Source organism: Cydia amplana, chromosome 9 (genome assembly GCF_948474715.1).
Source record: "Cydia amplana chromosome 9, ilCydAmpl1.1, whole genome shotgun sequence".
Classification (NCBI taxonomy): domain Eukaryota; kingdom Metazoa; phylum Arthropoda; class Insecta; order Lepidoptera; family Tortricidae; genus Cydia; species Cydia amplana.
In genome coordinates this window covers 4,040,065-4,053,498 of record NC_086077.1, presented here as the reverse complement: position 1 = coordinate 4,053,498, position 13,434 = coordinate 4,040,065, and the positions used below count along the sequence as shown (strand labels likewise).

Sequence of the window (13,434 nt, the reverse complement as noted above, 5' to 3'; positions counted from 1 at the left end):
CAATCATCTAGCCCCGGCCACTGTCCTGAATTTTCCTGGTTTAATATCCTTGTACCATTATTGACTCAGTTGACTGACTATAATCTGTAGTCAATAGTCATATTTCTGCTGTTGGCATGAGAACATGTAAATATGTTAAATAAATTACAAGCGTCGAGTCATCCTGTGTATTCATATTGTTTGACATATAGGTACTTATTTGATGCGTCAGGTATTGAAATGCAATTGGTAAACAATTCAATATACTCAGTGTATTGGATACAAATAATTGTACAAACGCGTCGTTGCGAAACGCGCAAACATATGTGAACCAATGTTTTAACGAGTATTATATGAAAAAAAAAATTATTTTTTCCAGGTATCGAATACCTGTACGAGAACGGTCTCCTCCAGAGGACACCCGAGGACGTAGCACAGTTTCTGCACAAAGGCGAGGGTCTGAGCAAAACCGCCATCGGGGACTACCTCGGCGAGCGCTCGGATTTCAACGAGGCCGTGCTACGTGCCTTTGTGGAGCTGCACGACTTCACGGACCTCATTCTGGTGCAGGCACTAAGGTGAGCCACGTTCCACTAGTACAGACATCACAATTTCGCTATTTGATTGAGATGCGTGACTTCACTGACTGTAACTAGCTAACCAATTCGGACAATCGCACGAGACTTGACTAAATTTGTATGAGGGATTCCTGAGACGTGTTCAGGACTCAGGAAAGACAAAATGATTAAGAATTGTAAGGAAAACAACCAAGTAGTACTACACAAATGCTAATACTCTATGATGTGTAAATACACTCAATTGATTATGTATGCAACGGTCTGGATTCTAATTCAAGGGCACACGACTCTGCTCTTGATACTACACACCTTTGCAAACTGAGCAAGTTCACCACCAGATACTACAATCGAAATCCCACCTCGTGCATCCGTCGAGATATTCGATTCACCGATTCACTGCGACGGCCCACAGGGCGACGGAGTTGAGCAAATTCATGTGGGTGATTCATAAAGGGTCAGATGATTAAGAAATTTAAGGGAAACTTGTCTAGTATGACACAAGTACTACTCTATGAGTCATAACAAAACGTCACAATGTCTTTAACACTTAGTTGTGGTCGTTTCTTAAGGAAACACATCGTGTTTAAACAAAGATTGACCTTTTCTACACAAATTTCATAAGTTAATATTAATAGTAATGGCTTTTGTTTTGTAGTAAACTCTCACATAACAATTGTCGATTATTGCATAAAATACGTCATAATGAGTAATGAGTGTACTGGTCATAAACACAAAAGGAAAACAATTTGTATCCATATGGGCAGAAATGAGAAACCATTACACACATTACAAACTACCCCTTTATTTTACCGATTTGGGTCTTTTATAACAAAACTACTCTTTCTAATAACTATATTTGTTTGCAACCAAAGAACTTGTAACTTGTATAGTTAAGTTAAACAGTCGTACCGGTTAGCAGAATTAAAAACGAGCGCTTCAGCAGAGCTTATTGGCACTTGCAAATTACAGAATTTCTTACAGTTCTTAAACAGTAGCTTTTTATCGAGATATATGTTGTTTACATCCCGAGTGTTACGAGTATAGTAAAAGTCGCCTCGATGTCTGGCACATAGGCGAGCAGGTGATCGTATTATCTAATTGTTTTCGTTGGCTCGGAGCGGCACGGACGGCACGGTAAACATGCCGGCGAAACGCGATATTCCTGGAAATACCATTGTTACAATCAGTTTTGCTGGTGACGACCAGGAAAATTGGTAACCATTTTCATTATGCCTATGGCAAAAATGAAATAATAGGTTATGTAAGTACTTTTAGTACCTACTTCATATTGTAACTATGAGGATTATTTTCAACGTGTGATTTCATTTTAATACTGTACCTGGTATGTTGTGCTCTCGTCTCATCGTAATGAATTACGATAATTATTGTCTCTTATCAGTCTTCTCTATCATAAGTTCCACTAGATACAGATGCTTTGACAATTCGTTGACTACCGGTCATAAATTGTGACATATATTTCTTCCAGACAATTCCTCTGGAGCTTCCGTCTCCCCGGCGAGGCCCAGAAGATCGACCGCATGATGGAGTGCTTCGCGCAGCGCTACTGCCAGCTCAACCCGGACATCTTCACCAACGCGGACACCTGCTACGTGCTCAGTTTCGCCATCATCATGCTCAATACTTCGCTACACAACCCTAGTGTTAAAGAAAAACCTGGGCCCGAGCAGTTCGTCGCTATGAACAGAGGGATCAACAATGGAGGGGACTTACCACATGAATTGCTCTTGGTAAGTAGTCCAGCGCTACTGCCAGCTCAACCCGGACATCTTCACCAACGCGGACACCTGCTACGTGCTTAGTTTCGCCATCATCATGCTCAATACTTCGCTACACAACCCTAGTGTTAAAGAAAAACCTGGGCCCGAGCAGTTCGTCGCTATGAACAGAGGGATCAACAATGGAGGGGACTTACCACATGAATTGCTCTTGGTAAGTAGTCCAGCGCTACTGCCAGCTCAACCCGGTCATCTTCACCAACGCCGACACCTGCTACGTGCTCAGTTTCGCCATCATCATGCTCAACACTTCGCTACACAACCCTAGTGTTAAAGAAAAACCTGGGCCCGAGCAGTTCGTCGCTATGAACAGAGGGATCAACAATGGAGGGGACTTACCACATGAATTGCTCTTGGTAAGTAGTCCAGCGCTACTGCCAGCTCAACCCGGTCATCTTCACCAACGCCGACACTTGCTACGTGCTCAGCTTCGCGTTCAAAGACTTCAACTTCAACTTCAACATTTATTCAGCAAATAGGCCACAAGGGCACTTTTACACGTCAACATTGAATTTACATACAAGCAAAATAATAATAATTATACATCAACAATTATTAAATACAACTACAACTACCAAATCAAACTAACGTAATACAATTACTTAGAGATGTATAAGGTCTCTTAATGTCGAATTACATAAAAAAACTATAATAATAATATTAAAATAAAAACAAAACAGATACATGGAAAAAAAAATCTAAACTTATTTAGAGGTGTAAATGTCTCTAAGTGTCAGAACTAAAAAATAACATAGTTTATCAAATTATCCTTAGAGATGTATAGGGTCTCCAAGAGTCACAATCCTGTATGATTAACACATTACGAGAAAAAAAAAACATACGAGAACCGAATGAGGCGTCTCACTGCAATTAAATTAAAAAATAAAGTTACTAAATATATTCGTGTTAGCTTAAACAGACCCGTCTCCACAAACAGCACCCGTTCACGAGTACGACGCGTATCTCAGCCATCGCCTCCCTCAACCTTCATTCGGGAAAGTGGCGACCCGATCAACGACGCCACCGTAAGCAAAGACTTTTAAGCGAGCATGACATGTTCAAGCTACCGGCCTATATTAATATTAAAATAGTGATAACACTTAGCTGTGAGACACAGCATTTTGTGCTCGTATGTTACATAAAAGACGGTATAGCTTCACATAATTACTAGCCTAAATTGACTTAGAGATGTAAAGGTCTCTAAGTGTCCGAATCATTAAAAATATAAGTATGTACAATAAAATAAAAATAATAAAATGAATAAATACTTAGGGATGTAAAGGTCTCCAAGTGTCAGAATCATTAAAAATAAAATAAATAATTACTTAGAGATGTATATGGTCTCCAAGTGTCCAAAACTAAAATTAAATTAAACAATATAATCAAGCGAGAACATGATTGTCTCATGTGTCAATTCGACTGGACACTAGCATATTTAATTTACAATGAAAAAACAATATTTATTGAACTCTTATCATACTATCGAAATCAAGCTACAGGCTTAAAGGCATCACTTCAAAGACAAAACAAATTCGGGAGTACTTGATTACTGAAAATCACAAATTTAAACAGTTATACAGCAATTGTTAAGTTGTTACTTCAATTTAGATTTAGATTCATTTATTTCTCAATAAGTATTACATGTTTTATTACAATCGAATATTAAGATGAATACATATCAAGATCTATTCTAAAGGTGTCGTCTTGGGTCGTCCCATTCGTTTTTCGTCAAGTTCTTAAATTAGACCTATTCTGCTTTCGTCACGCATTCTACATTGAAAGCCACCGACGATTGTGACGAATGTAGAATGGGTGACGAAAGCAGAATAGGACTAATTTAAGAACTTGACGAAAAACGAATGGGACGACCCAAGACGATACCAATCTATCCAAGGAAAATCGCTGACAAAGTGATTGTATAAGACCGTTATAGAAAATACAAGTACAAAACCCTAAAAGGAGGTATTGTTTAATGAGTTCTCGTATAACAATTAATGATTCATGCACTGATTAAATTATGTCTAATGTTTGAAGATCATTAGTGAAATGTGTCACGGTTACTCATTGTGAATTCGTTAACCGTCTCATCGCCCTTGTAGAGAGATTTATCGGTTAAACGGAAATGCGTCCACACAAACACATTCCGTTCACACAAACACGTCAATTTCGAAATCTGATAGGTATAATCTAACCTAACCTAAAAATCTATCTAATCGTTGATTTAAGATAGTTGAAAGTTGCGTTTTTTCAGAAATAAATACCTAAACGAGATTTAAATTAGGAAGGAAAAAAATCTATAGTCGAACCGCGCTAGCTATGCTAGGCATTTGTAATGACAAAGTATGGGAATGTCGTATATGAAAATATGACGTTTATAACACCCTCACACTTTTTTGCATCAAGTCGGTGCAGAGTTAGCTATGACGGACTCTTAAGGCTTCGACACACAGGCGCGTTTCCCGGGCAGGACGTGAGCGGGGCGTGAGCGTTTTATATGTAAAAGTGGCGCGCCCCGCTCACGCCCGCCCGGAAAACGCGTCTGTGTGACGAAGCCTTTAGAGTCGCTCTAAACTGAATAGTTTTTATATTCTCTCCGCTTAAGTTAAACCGTGTTCTACAAATTGCGCGGCAAACTCCGCCGCATGTAATCGCTTAATGACGCAAACATTGTCGGTCTTATCTATAAAGCGGTTGTTTACGATCGTTCCTACTGCGCCAACTTATATCTCAGTACCTCTATACTAACCACAAACTGAACACCGGGGTCATATTACTATCTCCTTCATTCTTGTTACGGCTGCGCAAGTGTGAATGAGAAGTTTTACGACCCCGTTCGTAACTGACTTTTATACCTTATTAAATTGCGCCTCAAGTGTCCGTCGGAGTTAGGGTTGCCAGATGGTCGGGATTCGGCGGGATTCTCCCGATTTTTAGCATGTGTTCCCGATTCCCGACAAAGTGAAAATTGTCCCGAAAAACAGCTTCACGTTATAAACAATAATTTCAAGTTCCGAACTGTCGTCGAGCGAGCAAGCGACCCGCGTCGAGCCCGTCAGCGCGCGCGCGTGGCGAGAGTGGGCAGAGCAGCTGACGTAATGCCAATAATGTAAAATATCGTTGTTTTTAATAAAATTAATTTAGTTTGAATGGTTTGTTTTCCCGACTTAAAGCCCAAAATCCCGAGAAATTTATATTTTTTCCCGATAATAGCGCCTTTCGATCTGGCAACCCTAGTCGGAGTGTAGTGCTGCATATTGATGTGATTTTATCGTCTTCCAGTCATTATACGAGTCTATAAAGACGGAGCCGTTCAAGATACCGGAGGACGACGGGAACGATCTGATGCACACGTTCTTCAATCCGGACAAGGAGGGGTGGCTGTGGAAACAGGGCGGCAGGTACGTTATAATAACAACATACATTTATTTGTGACATTCGTAAAACGTACATAAAAAAAAAGGATACGTGGGTATCACAAAATAGGGTATTTAAAAAAAATAAAAATAAAAGGTATTTTCCTATTAGTCAAATCAGTGTCTTTTTTAGAACTGTCAATACGATTTGCTAATATGGAATTAATATGAAACAGTACATCGTGACGTCACGGTCAACTCACCTACTTTTTTTATATTTCTTTATCCGATTTATTAAATAGAACTTGTGTTTAAAAAATAACTGCTATCTATGTTTTTCTAATTATTATCTGGTGCTTTATTTCATGCATGGTGTGAAATAATTTTTAAAAGTAGAATTATACCCTATTGGCCCGATTTAGTAAATTGCGGACTGTGAAAAAAAAAAAGGTTTATACCTACTTACTTTTTCCGACTTCCTTTCTAATTAGAAAGAAAGAAAGAAAGAAATACATTTATTTTAACGCCACAACATGAATACAAAGAAAAAAATAAACTGTATTCCTGTTATTCTCTTTCTAAAATCTCTCCTAAGGTAGTCTTTTTGTCTTGAACTTTGTTTGATAGTATTAAAGTTCACGTATTGTCAGGTTTTTTTAGTAGCCTGTTGATTCTCTGTGTTCTCAACAAATATTAATGGTGTTATTGTTTAAATTTCAGATACAAGTCGTGGAAGAGACGGTGGTTTATACTCAACGATAACTGCCTGTACTACTTCGAATACACGACGGACAAGGAGCCAAGGGGCATCATTCCACTTGAAAATATATCTGTAAGTAACTAAACATACTTTAGACGTCGCTATTGACATATTTAATATTTAGGAATCCTAAAAAAGTATATTTAATTACGGCTTATAATGCTTTGTATTCAGCGACATATATAGCGAGATGGTTCCTTAAGAATGGGGTTGGCTACTGTCAGAGGTTTGCATAGATGGCGCCATCATAGCTTGCCCCCTTTTTCTATGAGATTGGGCTTAAAGGGCTGGCATCCAGGGCATTAATTAAAACAAAAAATAGACACAATTCTAGGGATTGACAGGGCAAGCTATGATGGCGCCATCTGCTAAATACTTCGACCGGCCAACCCCATTGCCAGAATCTAAAGTATATCGCTGATTAGGGAATTTCTGCAAGGATGAGGAGGGTGCTCCTTTAGCGTGTATTGCCACCTTTTAGGGCTCATTTAGACGGTGCGAGAACTCGTATGCGAGTTGCATTACATTGCGGGTTTTGATTGGTCGGTTGAATTGGACGTAACCAACAGTCCGCAATGTAACTAAAATCGCATGCGAGTTCGCGCTCTGTATAAATCACCCCTAAACCATATAAACCTTAATTTTTAACAAGCAGAAACGTCTATATGCTATCAAGCTTAGAATAAATTTAAAAGTGGAAAAATTACTGTCTTTAGTGAGACTGGAACTCACGGCTTCTGGATTCCACTTCCACTTTTAAATGTATTCTAATCTTCATTGACCGAAGCGTAGCGAAGGTCTACGTTTTGACTCGGGCATTTTGCTTTTGTATGTCCGGATGCTACAGGTCGCAATTCTTAACCGATTTTCGTGAAATTTTGTGACCGAATTCTATGACTAAATAAAATTTTTTTGTCGATCCGGTTTTTGGAAATTTTTCAAAATGGCGGAGTCGTGATAGCTCCCGCCTAAACAAATAGTCGTATCGGTATCATAAGAGTTTTTTCTTTTTGGGATATGTTTATAGATTAAATGGCCAAAAATTCAGAAAATTTGTATCGCTGGTTTTGGCGGTATTTAGATATTTAGTTTTTACTTGAGAATGAGTAGCTAAATTTCGTCAGCTTTAGTAAGAACTATAATGGCGTATTTTGCAAACGTTCGCTTTTTTTGTTTGCATCGGCAGGTCCCTGGTTCCATCCCCAGTAATTGTATACTGCTACATAACTTTTTGTATTTTTTTTATACTTAAATTTCGTATAGTTGTTTTTTATTTTATTTTTTATTTTGAAAAAAAAAAAATGAAAAATTTCGTATTTTTTATTTATCAAGCGCGGGTTAAGCGTATTCGTTTAATTTTTGTTTGTAGCTTTATGTAGTTTTTAATTTTTTGTTTATTATATTTTAATAAATATTATTGCCATACATTTATGCAGTTTTAAGCTCTGCTCGCGAGGTCTACAGCACACAGAGCCACTAGTATAAACGTTGTATGTAATTGTATCCAGGTGCGTCCCGCGTCGGACCGCACTCGGCCGCACTGCCTGGAGCTGTACGCGAGCGGCGGCGCCGACCTCATCAAGGCGTGCAAGACCGACTCCGAGGGGAAGGTCGTCGAGGGGAAGCACACCGTTTATAGGTAAACAGTTTCTCTAATGCCCAATTAGATTTTCGCCCACCCCATTTTCGTAGTATATGCTGGACTTGCTTTTATATTAGAAAAATGGCGTTTATTTCGAATCTGAACCCTATATTAACAAGTTGAAAGTACACTTTTCATTGCCTTGATTCATTCTTTTTAGGAATTCGACTACGAACATATACGCACTCATAGATTGGCTGATATCATTACTAGACGGACTTCCCTTAAAGTACAAGGGAAGTCCGTCTTGTCGCCGTCTTTTTAAAAATACTAATGTTTTTGCTTAATTTATGATTAAAATGATCTGTCACTATGGCTAAACTATTAATTATTAAATTCTTCATCGTATGCGATTACAAACGGTAACGTAGGTGAATAATTAACGCAACTAGATCACTCTAAAGTGAAAAAAAAATGAAGTATGCCGGTCTTGTCCGCAGTGACCTTACTAGGTACAGAAGATTCGCTCTCTATCAAAACGCGTCTATTACGACATATATGACCGCTAGGTGGCGCAAGCGCGAGCAGGCGTCCGTTCCGTAGCGGTGCGCGGCAACTACTCTGGCTAGACACCAAAATTGGTGTGAGCCGCATGTATTTATAGCGACGCGACGAAATTTCGGACTGAGCTACGCCTGGTCTAGTCTACCTGTATATGGTACGCGGATCTGTGGCTTTACCATGAACATCAGAATTCGAAAGTGTAAGGGTACGACCATGATAATAGACGGCCCGTTTCGTGGCTCGGCGCGCCCTACCCTGTGGTTTTTACAGGCCACTCATCTCGGGCTTAAGCGGACCTTTAGCTGACCGCTCCTGCATTTATCTAAGAAACTGGTAAAGTACTAAAAAACCGGCCAAGTGCGAGTCGGACTCGCGCACGGAGGGGTTCCGCACCATCACTAAAATAGAAAAAAAAAAAGCAAAAAAAAAACAAGCAAAAAAACGGTCACCCATCCAAGTACTGACCCCGCCTGACGTTGCTTAACTTCGGTCAAAAATCACGTTTGTTGTATGGGAGCCCCACTTAAATCTTTATTTTATTCTGTTTTCAGTATTTGTTGTTATAGCGGCAACAGAAATACATCATCTGTGAAAATTTCAATTGTCTAGCTAGACAATGGCTGTATCTCACGAACCGTGATAGCTATCACGGTTCGTGAGATACAGCCTGGTGACAGACGGACGGACGGACGGACGGACGGACGGACGGACGGACGGACGGACGGACAGCGGAGTCTTAGTAATAGGGTCCCGTTTTTACCCTTTGGGTACGGAATCCTAAAAAGAGAGCATAACCGGCCTAAACTAGTGTTTACCGATTAGATTTAACCTTATTTCGAACCACGCAGCTTTCAAATTTCCAAAATACCGATGTCGATCATGATCTGATCTTCTATTTGTCCCGCAGGATGTCAGCGTCGGCGGCGGAGGAGCGCGACGACTGGATCGAGTGCCTGCGCCGCTCCATCAGCCACAACCCCTTCTACGACATGCTCGCGCAGCGCAAGAAGAAGGCGCAGCACCAGCACCACCCCGCGCACTAGCCAGCCCCGACACACGCACTACCCTACCCACTACCATAGAGAAAAAAATACATAGAGTGCTCACTGCATACATCAGTTTTAGTACCAAAAAGACTATTAGCATCTAGCATCGAGTAGCGGAACTATCAGTACTGCTACTTGACAATAGATGTAGTCACCGACCGGAAAGTCTTATGCTGTTGAGATAAGACTTTCCGGCCGGTGCTACATCTATTGTCAAGTAGCAGTACTGATAGTTCCGCTACTCGATGCTAGATGTAGACACTGAAACTAATAGTCTGAACTGAGGTATGGAGTGAGCACTCTATGTATTTTTTCTGTATGCCACTACTCACACGGCCCACTACACACTGGTCCATCGTGTGCGGCGCGCCATCGGGAACCTTGTCGGCATGCACGAAGGTTCATATTGGGCTGTAGCCGCACGAGTCAGTTGACGCCTTTGGCGGTCAAAGAGTTAGTGGACATACGCCCGGTTTATTAAGATCGGCACGATGGTTTTAGACCTACAGGTACATACCGTTAGGGCTGATTTAGACGGCGCGTGAACTCGCATGCGATTTTAGTTACACTGCGGACTGTTGGTTACGTCCAATTCAACCGACCGATCAAAACCCGTAATTTAATGAAACTCCCACTCGCATCGCCTAAATGAGCCCTTACGGAACTTATATAAGTTTATCGCACGCTCCTACTCGACTTTCCCCGCATCTTTAACTGCCCGGTTCGTTATCTAATCGGCACTATGGTTTTGGAGCTCCGTTACGGGACTGACCAATATTTTACTAAAAAAAAAGCGTTTTTTTATATGGTTTAGTAGCACGATTGTTGGCCAACAGTTCCATGAACTTGCTACTGCAAAAATCTAAATTTGTGGATCTGCATCAATCCAAAAGAAACCATATTTTTAGGTATTCGCGGTAGGCACTCTGTTAAAAACTAGTGCGCCTAAGGTCATAATTTATTTTGTATTGTAACCGGATACGGTAGTGCATAGCGTATTTTTATGCCATACATTTGAAAATTATTTGAGATAGAAGTTTAACTGTTAGACTTTGCGGTTTCGAAGCTTATTTTGTCCGGATTTTTGTATTCACAGAATCGAATTGAGAACTATAGTTTTACACACACGGTAACAACTTATGGACCTTATGGTATGTACTGTGACCGAATATCGTAACATCTTACTTAACATTACGTTTTCGATTACATACTCAACGTTAATTCAATTTCATTACAATTTTTCCGTGATACGGTGATGTAACGTGCAGCTTTAATGCAGCTGAATATTTTATGCAATAATTCATATTTATTACCAACACTGGAAATATCTTGTGCTACTTAGATTTTTTATACTTGAAGACGTATACTTCCGTTTAGAGAACGGATACTGAACGATAATTCGTTTTAAATTTGATTTGATGAGCGGCTTATACGGCGGTGGCTAGAATAGTTACAAACAACCAAATAATCATAATAGCACATGACAAATAAATGGGTTCGCTTTAAACATATGGCCATAATAATCCCATAATTATGAATAGATTGACGTCCATCTAAAACGTATAAGACGACAAATAGTTAATGATTAGTCAGTAGTCAGACTTCAATCATTGTGATATCACTGCGACAGCAGCCCTTTGTCGCGTGTCGCGCTGTCAGACCCCACAGCTGCTGAAACCGTGTCCCGGGGAGCGACAAACGACACGACAAATATCAGTAGCTGTCAACTTGTCGCATGTTGTCGCTCGCCGGGTGGCGGGAAATCGTTGTCCATGTAAATAACGAAGGAAAGACTGAACACATGATAGTGTAATTTTTACACGATTTATTTGAATTGAACATAGTAAAAACGTGGTGCATTGTACGTGCGTACTGCCAAATTATAATTTAAGATAGTTTGCGTCTGTATGAGAATTTCTATTAATTGGAATTTATTAATGTTTATATTTTAAATGCAATGTTCTTGACAATAATTAAGTTTATCAAGATGGTTGCTGACCTTGGCGGATCATGATTTAACACTCCTCGAGTTTCTGTTATTAAATCACAGGAAGACGTTAGGTATTGATGAAAGTATTACTTTAAAGGTTAATCTACCATACGACAGTTGTAAATTAATGTTTGTATAAATAGCTTAGTGTTAAATTGTCAGTTTAATGTAAAAATGTAGTATAGTTTGATTTTAGTATGAAAAGATGTAAATATTTCTAAATGGAACGTTATGGACGCCTAGGATACTGCTTGTTAGCTACCATTTTAGTTCACATTCCTCTCAAACAATCATTTGAGGCGCCTTTCATTAGTGTTAGTTATCATGCATTATAATCTTTAGTCACTCAAAAATGTAACTTTAGTGAATTAGCTAATAATCCCTATTTTCTATCAGTGTGGAACACCAATTACCAAAAGATTTTAAATGTAAATGTCGACCAAAATCTTAGAATTTTTGTCATTTAGTTACGCCGAAATATCACCAAACATCGACATGGCAATACTTTTGTATACGACTGAATTTCTTATATTAGTTTATTGTTTCTCAAACGACGTGCTTTTTACATCTTCAATACTTCATTCTCCGCGTCTTGTCTTTGTATTTATTTAAAGAATATGCAAATGATGGAGCATTGTCCTTCACGCCCGTGTTTATTGTTATTGTGATATGTTGTATGTATATTTAATGACATCACCGTTCCTACGTCGCTAACAACACGCGCGCGTGTTATGAATAATTTATTCGCCGAAAAGGAATCTACCAATTACAAACTATTTAACAACTTTTAATGTGTTCGCAGTTTACTCAACGGTCTAAATATTAAATCATTCAATGAGTCAAACAAGAACACTTCAGGCGGAGTGCCAAAAAAACTGCCAGATATTGTAATATTTGTAAATTGGTACGTTGCCTGATGTGGGGCCGTTTAAGTGCCAGGTGTGTTTTTGAGTGACTTCTTAAGGTGACGAAGCGCGCGCGAGGCCGACAACGCTGAGACGATGAACTAAAATAATGAAATAAAGTAAACAAATGAACTGCGCCAGTTGGTCCCCTCGCGCGCGCTCGGACCCTGTACTAATCGATCTGTACTAGCCTAAATAGTAATAGTGATAAGTTGTAAATGCGCCTCTTAAATGTTAATTTATCTCATTTGTATGATTTATAATGATTTATTGAATATTTGCATAATAATGGTGTTGTAAATAATTTTGTAAGAAGATCGAAATACATAAATATCTTTATTTAAAAGCTAGTTTTCTTTATTTTACACTAGTCGTATATCAAGTGGTTAAATTGCAATAAGGTGAAATCAAACAAATATTGATCTTTAGACGAATGGTTTAATTGATTCGATGTTTTTCTATACAAATACCACCAATAGTCGGTAATTGTAATAGACGAGCGACCGGTTTTTCATCTAATTGTCCAGCAGTTAATCTATCTATCTGGTTTTGTAATAAAATTATTGTAGGATTGAGCAGATTAGGTGAGAAAAGCTATTCAACTTCTTAAAAAAAAATTACTTGATTGTACACTTGATCTGAAAGTAAAATAGTAAAACAAGGTATAATTGGCGGCGTGAATCCGCATTTTGTCATAGTTTACATTAGTCATGTGTTCAACAAAGTGTGGTGCAAGTTGGCGGAAATATAGCAAAAAAATGTAGGCAACGACAACATTCAATCAGTGTAACAAGTATAATGTGTACAGTCGGCAACGGAAGTCTTTTGGCACGTCAAACATACGTTACTACTCCTTTCCGTCACGGTCACGATAGAATGGA

The 13,434-nt window shown here is 39.1% G+C and overlaps 1 protein-coding gene across 1 annotated transcript in view; it reads left to right on the top strand.

The window, feature by feature from the left end:
* Positions 1-9,668, top strand: part of LOC134650940 (cytohesin-1) — an 80,259-nt gene extending 70,591 nt beyond the window's left edge. The window contains exons 4-9 of the mRNA XM_063505896.1: positions 359-557; positions 2,044-2,305; positions 5,633-5,751; positions 6,427-6,538; positions 7,975-8,105; positions 9,520-9,668. Coding sequence (XP_063361966.1) covers positions 359-557; positions 2,044-2,305; positions 5,633-5,751; positions 6,427-6,538; positions 7,975-8,105; positions 9,520-9,655 — 959 coding nt within the window. The 3' untranslated portion in view covers positions 9,656-9,668. The remainder of the gene's footprint in view (positions 1-358; positions 558-2,043; positions 2,306-5,632; positions 5,752-6,426; positions 6,539-7,974; positions 8,106-9,519) is intronic.
* The last annotated feature ends 3,766 nt before the right edge of the window (positions 9,669-13,434 follow it).